This window comes from Microcaecilia unicolor, chromosome 3 (assembly GCF_901765095.1).
Source record: "Microcaecilia unicolor chromosome 3, aMicUni1.1, whole genome shotgun sequence".
Lineage (NCBI taxonomy): Eukaryota > Metazoa > Chordata > Amphibia > Gymnophiona > Siphonopidae > Microcaecilia > Microcaecilia unicolor.
The window spans coordinates 407,476,120-407,488,865 of record NC_044033.1 but is presented as its reverse complement, the minus strand read 5'-3'; the positions used below and the strand labels follow the sequence as shown (position 1 = coordinate 407,488,865).

Below are 12,746 nucleotides of genomic sequence, written 5' to 3'. Positions count from 1 at the left end.
ATTTACCAGTTATTTACAGGAGAAGTGGGCGGAGTTCTTAGAGCATAATCAGCAACATTTAGAGGAGCCTGGTCTTTTTTGGTCCACAGCGAAAGCAGTGCTAAGGGGGGACATCATAGCATTTGTTACTAGACGGAATCGTCAAATAGCATAGGGAATCATAGTGATGGAACGACAACTTCGGGCAGCAAAGCGGAAATACATACAGTCGCATACGCCAGAGGGATATGAGTCACTGACGGCGACTAGAGTGGCGTTGAACAGCCTAATTCATGAGAGGCAGAGATGCTCACTCATACATAGGAAATATAGACTCCACAAGTGGGGAGATAAAGCAGGGGGAATGCTAGCCCGTTTAGTGAAAGGCACACGAAAATCTCACTTTATATCAGTAATACACGCAAGCACGGGAGAAATTACCACTAATATGGAAAAAATTGCAGACACATTTAGGCAATACTTTGCCACTTTATAAGAGGGGGCACAGGGAGAGAAGGGGGAACAGGCATTAACGCAGACATATTTTAGAAACTCGGGTATGCCGAGACTGTTAAAGGAGCAAGTGGAGTCTCTGAATAGACCACTAACAGCAAAAGAGCTCCAGCACGCTATCAAAGCACTAAAAGTGAACTCGGCACCAGGACCTGATGGCTTCTCGGGGGATTTTTATAAAGCATTGCAGGTTCAGATCTTGGGTCTGCTATTAGACTTATATAACAGTGCTGTAGAAGAGGGAGTTTTTCCCCTTTTGCCAATGAAGCGTTAATAAGCCTGATACCAAAACAAGGAAGAGATTTGTTACAACCCGGTTCATTTAGGCCAATATCACTGATTAACGCAGATATTAAGTTGTTCGCTCGAGTGTTGGCGGACAGGCTGGCTCCCCTTCTGCCATAGCTGGTTAAGGAAGATCAGGTGGGGTTTGTTCAGGGACGACAGTCAGTGCTAAATACACGGAAACTGCTGGTAACGATAATTCAGAATTCTGTGGAAAAATCGCAGAGGCTTGTAGTGAGCATGGATGCAGAACGGGTCTTCGACAGAGTGATCTGGTCTTTTTTGTTTGAATCTCTGCGTTGGGTGGGAATACAGGGTTGGTACCTTCAGGCAATTCTGACCTTATATGCGAAGCCGAGGGCTAGTCTATTGGTCAATGGGGTAAGAACGGGGGAGTTTCCTATAGAAAGAGGGACCAGGCAAGGGTGCCCGTTATCACCGCTACTGTTTTTGCTCTCCTTGGAGCCTTTGCTGTGTGTGATTCGGGCCACAGAATCGATTCAAGGAGCAAGGCTAGGTGAACACACTATGAAGGTTTTAGCATATGCGGATGATCTTTTATTGGTGTTAGATAATCTGCAGGCTTCACTAGACTGCCTTCTCCAAGTACTGGGAAGCTATGGCAGGTTATTGGGATTTCAAATGAATCGGCCAAAATCCATCGCGCTACCACTGACTGGAGAGACAAAGGAAGAATGGTGTGGCCAGTTCCCCCTACAGTGGGCGACTGACAAATTGAAATATCTGGGAGTTAGTATTCCAATTGATATGACTAGGTTATACAAGATAAATGTTGCTCCACTATTGATTGAGACCAAGCGCACTTTGCAACTCTGGGAGGCCTGTCCTCTATCACTAACTGGGCACATTGCACTGTTTAATATGATGGTGGCTCCCCGCTGGCTATATTTGTTTCAGATGTTACCGTTGTTTCTGAGACAGAGAGAGGAGAGAGCACTAAAACAAATTACCCAGAGATTTCTTTGGAGAGGCAGGCGGCCCAGACTTCCATTAGAGGTGTTACAGAAGCCGAGGGCGCATGGGGGAATGGGACTTTTAAGCATTAGATACCTAACGGTGTCTTGTGCTATGAGACACATTAGAAACTGGCTAACAAGACAACAAAACTTCTCAGCGACCCCGATGGAATCCCTGATCTCTCCTGCAGCGTATCTGGGCTGGCAGATACACACAACAAAAAGGAAACTGGACTTGGGGTTGAGGAGCAACCCATTGGTACTTTCAGCTAGAGAAATTTGGAGATGGCTATGTAAGAGACATCATTTCTCAGCAGCAATAACTCCTTTCCTGCCACTGTACCACAATCCAGATTTTCCAGCAGGATCAACATCACAAGTTTTTCTACAGTTGAAAAAGCTGGGAATAAACTACTTGTATCAACTGGTTGATGAAGAAGGGAGGCTATGGCCCTATGCAGAACTGCAAAAAGAATATGCACTGCCAGCAATAGATACTTTTGCACACATCCAATTGCAACATTACATATCAGCTTTGGGATGGGAGCATTTGTGTGAAGATGTGCAACAATGCCCTCACTCTGGGATCTCAACATGCAGTCCCATTACGTTATCACCATAGATTCCTTCTACACTCTATGGCAGAACTGAATTATAAAAACCGGGCGCAGACATGGTCCCTTGAGCTAGGAACGGAGATAACAAAAAATGAGTTCAAGGGTTTTCTACTGTCGATAATGAAGGGGTCTTCATTTACACGCTGTTAGGAATTACAATACAAATTTGCGCTACCCATGTATATTTCACCAGAGAGAGCCTACAAAGCAGAATTCGGGGCCACTGGGATGTGCCCAAAGTGTAAACAGGATCCAGTCAACCTTGGGCACATGTTTTGGATGTGCCCGAGAATCAAGTGGTTCTGATCACGGATATTGGAGGAGGTCCGAACATATTGGGGGCGCAAAGTGGAACTTCATCCATTGATTTTATTTGATGCATTCAAGCATACAAAACCAGCATTGCCAGGATTCAAGCATTTTCTGCAGAGGACAGTGCTGACAGGTAAGAAATCTATCCTCTTCTGCTGGAGAGATCCACTGGTATCGACAGTAGGACTTTCGAGGACACACATGATAGAGCTATTGAAGATGGAAAGATGTGACATCTGGGACTTTGACTTGGAAGGAGGGAGACGCCTACAGAGGACTTGGGAGCGATTTTGGAACACGTTGCAGCCAGCAGCGAGGAGTAAGCTCCTTAACTGACTCTCAAAAGTTTGTTTGTATAAATAAACAGCCATTACCTGAATATGAGGGGAGGGAAGGGGAGAGGGGGTGGTGGTGGGGTGGAAGAGGGAAGGGATAGGGCGGGGAAGAGGTAGCGTGGGAGGGAGGGGTTGGGGGGAGATAGAATGTATAAGACATAGATATGTTAAATTTGAAAATTGGAACTTGCTGTATAATTGTTTGATGGCAAATTAATAAACATGATTTAAATATAAAACAAATTGAAAACAAATTGGAGAAAATATTTCTTCACTCAACATGTAAATAAACTCTGGAATTCATTGCAAGAGAATATAGTAAAAGCAGTTAGCAGCGGGGTTTAAAAAAGGTTTGGATGGCTTCCTAAAGAAAAAGTCCACAGACCATTATTAAAATGGACTTGGGAAAATCCACTGCTATTGAGCGGGAAAGAGCGGGGTATAAATGCTATAAATAAATAAATAAAAAATAAATAAATAAATAGAATAAGCAGCATAAAATGTATTGTACTGTTTTGGGATCTTACCAGGTACTTGTGACCTGGATTGGCCACTGTTGGAAACAGGATACTGGACTTGATGGACTTTCAGTCTGTCCCAGTATGGCAATACTGGGCGGCGACTCCTATTGTGGAACCTTGCATCACCAAACTATGGTTTGGGTTCCTCTTTCTCATGTGCATCAATTTGCACTTGCTCACATTAAACGTCGTCTGCCATTTGGATGCCCAGTCTCCAAGTCTTGTAAGGTCCTCTTGCAATTTTTCACAATCCTGATTTAACAACTTTGTGTCATCAGCAAATTTAATTAGCTCACTAGTTATGTCCATCTCTAGATCATTTATAACTATTTTAAAAAGCAGTGGTCCCAGAACAGACACCTGGGGAACCTCACTATCTACCTTTCTCCATTGAGAATACTGACCAATTAACCCTACTCTTTGTTTACTATCTTTTAACCAGTTTTTAATCCACAACAGAGCACTGCTTCCTATTCCATGACGTTCTAATTTCCTCAGGAGTCTTTCATGATGTACTTCGTCAAATGCCTTTGAAAATCTAGATACACAGTATCGACCGGCTCACTTTTATCCACATACTTTGTTAACCACATTGAGCCCGCATAAGCTGGGAAAATGTGGGATACAAGTGAGTCAATAAATACTTATTCACCCCTTCAAAGAAATGTAGTAGATTGGTGAGGCATAATTTCCCTTGACTAAATCCATATTGGCTTTGTCTCATTAATCCATGCTTATGTATATGCTCTGTAATTTTGTTCTTAATAATAGTCTCTACGATTTTGCAACGAGACACAAGGTGTACAACTAAAAGACTGCATCTATCCTTCCCTCACCATAGCTTTCTACTACCTCCTTCCTTCCTTCCCTGTGGCTTGCCTACTTCCCACTCGTCACAACTTATTACCTCCTTTTTTCTCTGTGATTTGCCTTCCAAAGCAGTGCTTTCCCCACTGCTCCTAACAGCTCTACTGGTACAGTGCAGTAGCTCACCGTTATGATGGTTAAATTCCCAAGACAGCAGTACTTTATTCTGTTCAGCATGACATATCTGGCACACTAGTTTTAACAGTGCAGAACTGGTGGAGAGGTTGAGAGAGTCTTTAGGAAGCAGGTGATAAGAAGCTGAGGAGTTGAAAGGCTGTAGGTGTAACCTGTGGTTTTTGTGGGGGGGGGAGGGGGAGGAAGTCCCAGGCATGGGGGTAGCTCCGGACGGTGCCCTTGGGCGGGGGGTCACACAGGAGCTGATGATCCAGGGTGAGCATGGAGTCCCTGAGCCAGTAGAGGCTCGTTCCTAGGGGAGAGGCAGCTGCAGGAAGGGCCCCGGCTCTGCCACTGTCTTTGGTCCAGTTCACTAGACCTTCCACACATGGGTGTGACGTCATCAACAATGTACAGCAGTGATGTTACGGGCTACGCATGTGCAGAGGCCTGAAGATGGGGAACTTTTAAAAATAAAGTTTTTGGGACTTCCAGTGAGGAGATGCAGTAGAGAGGATGGAGGTTTGAGGGCTCCAGCCTCACCACGGCTTATCAGATACTTATCAGCCTCCTTTGCTCTCAACTTCAGGTGATTCACCGACAAGTCATTCTTATACCTGTATCGTTTAATGTTAGTGGGAAGTAACATAGTAAGTGACGGCAGATAAAGACCTGAATGGTCCGGAAGTGAATCTTAATGGCAGCAAGAACCACGAAAAAGGATTGAGACAAAGTTCGTCCAGGAGATCCCAAGATGGCCGACAAGAGTGCACCACTCTCGCTGTCCCCAGCTCCGAGTGGGCTGCTGAGATCACAGCGGAGGTTAGTGCAGCGGTGGAACAAACCATTGGGAAGCAATTACAAGTAATTATAGATAAATTGGATATGATGGAACAGAGATTTACTGCTATTACTAAAGATATACAAGAATTGCAACATCATGTTGGATCTCTGGAGGACGAGAAACAAGTGACAGATAAAGAAAAGCTCCAACTTGATTCCAAGCTCAAACACCTGGAAGAAAAACTTGACAAACTTAATCGATCGTGGAGAAATAACTTACGTTTTGTGGGAATACCAGAATCTCTTCAAGACAAAGACTTGCGTCCCTTTTAAGATACATGGCTACCAGAATCCCTATGTCTTGCAATACCAGTGGGAACTTTACAAATAGAAAGAGCTCATTGTTTGGGCCTCAGAAACCCAAGGTAGTTAATATTAAACTGCTAAACTATCTACACAAGCAAGAAATCCTATCTGCAATTCGCCAAGGAAATAAACTTCAATATGAGGGGCATACTGTTTTGAGTTTTCAAGATTACTCGGCCACGGTGTCAGTGGCTAGGAAAGCGTTTGCACCGCTCTGTACAAAATTGGTGCAGCACAAGGTATGATTCAACTTAGCATATCCTGCAAGACTAAAGTTGATGCGTAACGGAGTTACAAAACAATTTGACATTGTGTCAGATGCTTCTAAACATGTGGAACGTTTGTTTTCAGAATCTTCGGAGTGACTGATATGACCCGCTTTCTATTAGCCTGCTCTGGTGGACTTTCTGATATGAACTCCAATGTAGGGGATGTTTCTTGGGCCGACAGTGTGAACAAGAATGGACTGGGATCTAAAATGTCTCTATGTGGATATACGGACTGTGTGGTGGGGCATACTGAGCGATGTTGACTAACTGTCGGATTTAACAACACCTGCCTGGCAAGTGATAATTGTTTTTGAAGGAATTGCTGAGCTCCACAGCTCCCACTGTGAGACCCATACGGGGAATAGAATATTTTCAAAGATCCAGAAACATGTTATTAGAGACTTTTTTTTTTTCTTTTTCCTTCTTCTTTGCAGGCCAATAAGGACATTTCAAAGACTGGGTAATGGCCCATGTTTGTTGAAATGTGCATAACTGTGACTCTTGTGGATTTGTTGTTCCTAAGGGGACTATATATCTTACTTTCAGGGTGAGTGTGTGTGTATGGGGGGGGGGGCAACCTTCACACAGGAACACCTATATGGTGGTTTTGATATCAGAAGGGGAGGGGGAATAGTAGAGGGTGTGCTGGGGATAGGGGGCGGATTTACAAGAAAGGAGATGGGTGGGTGTGGATTGGATGGGGGGATTGTAAGAGAAAATACAGCTCTGTAAGTTTTGTGAATTGGAGGCAACAATGAATTTGGAAAATGTTAACTTTTTTGGTTGGAAAGAATGGGGAGTGGAGGCTGGGACACTCCTCAGGGATATGTATGTTATTCTATGTAGTTTTCTAAATGTGCCTCAGGGTTCAATGGTGGTAAAAGTTAGTACATGGAACGTAGGGGGAGTTAGCTCTCCAATTAAAAGACAAAACATTCTCCACACTTTAAATAAAACGGGAGGTCTCCATAGCCTTTTCACAAGAAACCCATCTGAGAAAAGAAGAAAATGGGAAACTTTGTAAATGGTGGGTTGGAGAATAATTTCAAGCCCCAGCAGTGAATAAAAAGACAGGGGTAATTAGTTTAATTAAAAAAGGAATTCAGGTGGTGACCCATAAGGTATCTGCAGGCCCAAGAGGAAGATATGTTATTGCTTTGGTGACCTTGGACCGCATAAAGTGTGTTTTATGTTCAATCTATGCTCCCAATACTATGGACAAGTCACTGTATGCAACTCTGTTAAGAGACCTTCATCAATATGAGGACTATCCTATTATCATGGGGGGTGACTTTAATGAGGTGAGTGATGTTGACATGGACTTTTCCCATGGCAGATGTAGTAATGCTAGGGGTCAAATAGGTGGCATCTCACGAATCTGTGGAACGCTGGACATGGTGGAGAACTTTACATCCATCTGATCTGGACTTTACCCATCTCTCACATGCCCACTCCACCATGTCCAGAATAGACTACCTTCTCATTTCTAGAGAACTCTTTGCTAAAATAGAATAATCTGTAATAGGACCTATTATGATATTGGATCATGCAAGGGTAGAACTTAATGTCAAGTTCTACCCATGCGTGATCCGATATCATAATAGGTCCTATTACAGGACCCACTGATAATCTCATCAGTGAGCCCAAGGAAGAACCTTCAATGGCAGTTTCCTACTAAACTGTATAGAGATTCTCAATTTTTGGGATATACAGTTGATAAATGTAGGCTCTATGAAAGAGACAACTACACCCATCTCCAGGATCCAACTCTATAATGGGAAGCTGTAAAGGCAGTTTTACGTGGGGAGACAATAGTCTATTCTAGCTTTCAAAAAAAAAAGGCTCATAATAAGGAGTTGTTAAGGTTGGAGAACAGAGTCACTCACTTTCGTAAAATATATGCAAAATACCCCACCTCTCAGAATAAGGAATTACTAATAGAAGCTCAACAGACTTTAAACTTCTTTATCCATCAAGCTACAAAAAATTCCCTAGAATACTACAAATACTGCTTATACAAACATGCGAACAAAAGTGGGAGGATGATGGCAAGACTAGTGAGGCATTCTAAGGAACCCACAAAGATTTTAGCTTTTAGAAATTCTAGGGGGGATGACGTGCACCTCAGACAAGGGCTTTAGTAACCTTTTCTTGCACCTTCTTTCCTGAACTATACTCAGATGATGAGGCATCTCATTTGGATAGTGATATTTACTTATCCTATTTGGATCTACCGCAAGTCTCTACTTCACACTTGGGAAGACTCAATGAGAAAATCCAGGTGGATGAAATGGATTGGGCAACAACCCGGAGTTCACTGAACAAGACGCCGGGCCCTGATGGGTTTAGAGGAGAATTTTACAAACTGCTTCATGAACAGATCACACTGGTTTTGACAAAGGCCTTCAATGCCCATATAGAGCACAGTACGTTGCTGACATCCCTTCGTATGGTACAGATAATAGTTCTACTGAAACCTGGATGGACTCCAGACTGTCCGGAATTTTACGGCCCATTGCCCTTCTCAATTTTGAGGCTAAACTGTGCTGGCTACACACCTTGCATCAGTGCTTCCAACCTTGCTCGCACAGCCTCAGGCGGGATTTGTTAGCAGTAGGACTATTTCAAAAAATGTACGAAGAATCCTGATGGCGACAGAATGAGCAACAGCTGGAGGAATCCACTCGCTTCTCATTAGTTCTGACGCAGAAAAAGCATTTGTTAGGGTGGTGTCGGGATTCCTTCAAGGGGTCTCGAGGAGAAATGGGATAGAGGGTAAGTTTGCACAGGCGGTTCAGGGTTTATATAACTAGCCGCAAGCTCGGGTTTGAGCTAATAAATATTTTATCCAAGTCATTTGAGGTTCAGAGAGGTACGCGACAGGGATGCCCGTTATCACCATTGTTATTTGTTCTCACCCTGGATCCGCTGATATGTGAAATACAAGATAATCCAGAAATAGTAGGATTACAAATGAGGGAGAGTCGGTTTAAGATTGCAGCTTTTGCAGATGACTTATTAGTCTATCTTCAGGAGCCCCATCCAGGGCCGCCGAGAGACTGGGCCGGGCCGGGCCCAGGGCAAGGCCGCCCCCAGGTCCCCGCCCCCCTCCGGGCCGGGCCCCCCTGAATTCAAATCATAGCGCCTCACCTCAACCTCACTCCGTGTGAAAGAAGCGCAGCAGCGGCAGTCTGCAGACTGCCTCCCTTCGGGCCTTCCTTCCCTGTGTCCCGCTCTCGCGCAAGTTACGTCAGACAAGGACGGGACACAGGGAGGGAAGGTCCGAAGGGAGGAGATCTGCAGACTGCCGCTGCTGCACTTCTTTCACATGGAGTGAGGTCGAGGTGAGGCGCTATGATTTGAATTCAGGGGGGCCCGGCCCGGTGGTGGATGGAGGGGGGCGGGTGGAGGGGACTGCGGCGCCGGGCCCCCCTTGGAGGGCCGGGCCTGGGAATTTTGTCCCCCCTGCCCCCCCCCCCCTCAGCGGCCCTGGCAGGGTGAAGGACAAGAAACAGTTTGAAAAGCCTATGCTTACTACTATCAGAGCTAGGCAGAAAGGGAGATAAAGTTTTTTTTTGTTTTTGTCTTTTTTGGGGTCTGAGTTAGAAGACAGAGAAGAACACCACAATACAGATTCACAGGACAAATTAATTAAGCAATAAGCAATAACGTCCAGAGAATAGATATATCAGGTAGCTAAATCTGTAGCCAGAGAGTTGAGAAATAACAGAACACTAAGCGGTATTATGGTTCAAGTCCAGCACATGGAATGCTTCAAAGTAGTCTGTGTTTCTCTAAGCAGAGCCCTGCCCCCTCCTGCTGTGCAGTGATTACCTCCCAGGAAGTATCACAGTTAGAAAAGGGCTGAGATGCCACAGGTGGTGGTAAGATGCTGTGAAGAAGGGATGAACGGAGAAGATAGATAACATGAGAGAAGGAAATGTGTCTTTGATGGTCCTACAAAAGGTACAACTTTTGTTCTTCCACATCATCTACTGGCAGGAAGATAAACACACTTGTGCTGTTAGCAGATGACTCCAGGACACGAAGAAACTTGCATCACACTAGTCATTCCTAAAAGACTGTACTCATCCCTGCGTTTTGAAAAACTATTTTTAAAATTAGAGTTAGTTCTCAGTTTATCACAGAACTCACCGTGGTGGTTTCCCTTCCAGTCTTCTCCTTCCTTCCATTTGCATCTGAACCTTCACTAGATCTGTTGGACTGGCAAAAAATTGGCCAATGGCACCAGCTACCATCCCTCCTACTATGGATTTCCTAAAAAAACATTAAAGTAAAAGAAAGAAAGAAATCTTGAAAATATGTACAAAAGCAAAAGATAAAGTTTGAGAAGGACCCCTATATCACGGAAACAATTTTGTGAGACTGATTTTAAGAGATTCAGGTGGCCATCACTTGTTTCATATTTAATGAATAGAAAACAACCCCCCCCCCCCCCCCCCCCCATCTCCATTTTCATTTTCATTTGTGGACATGTCAAACTTCTTTTCATTTAGTACACTGCCAAAATAAGTCTTTTCATGGTAAAGATCTAAGGCAGAATTCTCTAATTTTGGCTCTTCAGAGCCATAAACCAGTTGGGTTTTCACGCTTTGTATACAACGGAGGCAGTGGGAACACAGATCTCTCGTCTACTTATTCATCACGGATATCCTGAAAATCCGATTGGTTTGTGTCCCCCAAGAAAGTGAGTTTGAGACACCTGATCTTCGTCTATTACTTTTTGTGCATGCTGTGTCTATGAGACAATACATATTCACACTGTCTGATTAACAAAGGGCAACAAGATTTTATCATATGCAATAGTATACTTTGAAAAGAAAACATATGGGTGGTATAAAGAATAATACACAATTGCATCAATATTTAAAAGCATTAATCTGGGTAGCAGCACTTGCTAGCTTGCTTAAGTGATGCTGACCATGATATTCAGAGGCATTATCCAGATATCCTTATAGAGCACCCAGACATTATCCCGCTAAAACGCTGTCCTAAGTTATTCAAGTAGCAGATGGAATATCCCTGCTATAGGGATAAGTTCCGGCATAGACTACATTAGCTGGGTATTCAGTGCTGCTACTCAGATACTGGTGCTCAATATCCAGATATTATCTAGATTGTAAGCTCTTTGAGCAGGGACTGTCTTTTTTGTGTATGGTGTACAGCGCTGCAGAAATGATAAGTAGTAGTAGTAGTAGTATTTGACTGCCATGACTGGTGTTTAAAGAAAAAAATAAAGAAACAGTAACCGTGGTGCCTCAATATTGTCCAAACCATTAGCAACACTGAGAAAACTGTGCTGAAGATCACGTGTTAACAAGAACAAGCTACCAAGGCTAGCATCTCCAGCTAGAAAGTCCTCCTATTGTCCTGACTCTGCACTGTGAGAAGGAAGAGGCTGTCCTACCCTGGTTAGGCCCCTAGAGGGCGCTGTTCCCCCTAAAATGTCCAGGGAGTAGGGCTGGTGAGTTGCTGAAGGGAGCCAGAATGGGGAGGTATAGCTGGAGGTCGCTAGGACCGGGGAGAGTCTTGGAGGTGGAAACAGGTGCAGCCGGTTATGGGCTGGGCCCTGTTTGGCCATTAAACACTTAATACCCCACCTGAGTGGTGAGGGGGAGGAGGAGAGCTAGCAGTGGGAAGAAGAGAGCTGGTAGCTGAGGCAGGAGGTCCCCATGTGAAGTACTGGCTGAGCCCTTTTGACTGGTGGTGAACTGTGTGCAAGGCAAGGAAGCTGGCTGGGGTAAGAAGGCCCTAGAGTGCCAGGTTAAGAACTATGTGTTCAAAGAGGTACTGTGTGTCCCAGATGAAAAGACTGTGTCTAGAACAGTGAAGAGGTACTGTGTGTGTCCCAGATGGAAAGACTGTGTCTAGAACAGTGAAGAGTTACTGTGTGTCCCAGAATAAGAACTATGTGTTCCAAGAGGTACTGGGTGTGTCCCAGATGAGAAAAGACTGTGTGTCTAGAGCTGGGGGCTACAAGGAGGGACTGGGTGTCCGGGACTGAGCTAGTACTGAGCCAAATGCCTGTGGGAGAAGGCTCAGGGGGAAGAAATTTATGGACATTGAACTGTGCAAGAAGAAAGGTTTAAAATAGAAGATTGCACTGAGTATGTAAAAGCGTCTTAAGCTGGAAGAAGTGTGCCCCAGGGGCAGGAATAAAGATTTGTATGGAAAAAGATCCTGTTGATAAGACCTGACTCTGTTTGCCTTTTTGAGAACCAGGTCACCCCGAGTAGAAAGGGGTATGATCTTAATTTGCATAAAATCTGCATACTGAGAACCAGCTCACCCTGAGTGAAAGAGGGACCTGGGAGCCTGAGGTGGGAGCTGCACCATCTTCACATTGGCCTTCATGATCTTTACAGCACATACAAACTGTTTTGTTATGCTGTTAACAAAATTGTAAGTTTTATGTTAAACAGTAGCTGCTGTATACCACCGCCTTGGGTAAACCTCTTCAAAATGGCAGTTAATAAATTTCAATAAATAAATAAACTGCACTAACAAAAGACTATTACCAGGAATCAAGACTGGCCTACTTCACTCTGTATACACTGAAACTAGTATCAGCAGCATACATCTTCACTAACGCTTGAGAATGTACATTTGGGATTCTAAGGAAAAAAAAAAAAAGACTACATTCTTTATCACTTTTATTCAGAAGCTTTTTGTTGAAAGCACAATCATATGATTCCTCCCATCCACTTGATAGAATGGAAGTTAGTTTACATAAGTTATACAGTAAAATTAACTGTTCCAAGTTCTAAGCACATTTGCAACATTTTTT

At 44.0% G+C, this 12,746-nt stretch overlaps 1 protein-coding gene across 4 annotated transcripts in view; it reads right to left on the bottom strand.

Annotated features, from left to right (window-relative positions):
• The window catches only part of SLC25A27 (solute carrier family 25 member 27), a 155,052-nt gene that overhangs the window by 43,937 nt on the left and 98,369 nt on the right, over positions 1-12,746 (bottom strand). For all 4 annotated transcript variants that reach the window (XM_030198780.1, XM_030198777.1, XM_030198781.1 and 1 more), the window contains exon 4: positions 10,094-10,216. In XM_030198780.1, the coding sequence (XP_030054640.1) occupies positions 10,094-10,216 (123 nt within the window). The remainder of the gene's footprint in view (positions 1-10,093; positions 10,217-12,746) is intronic.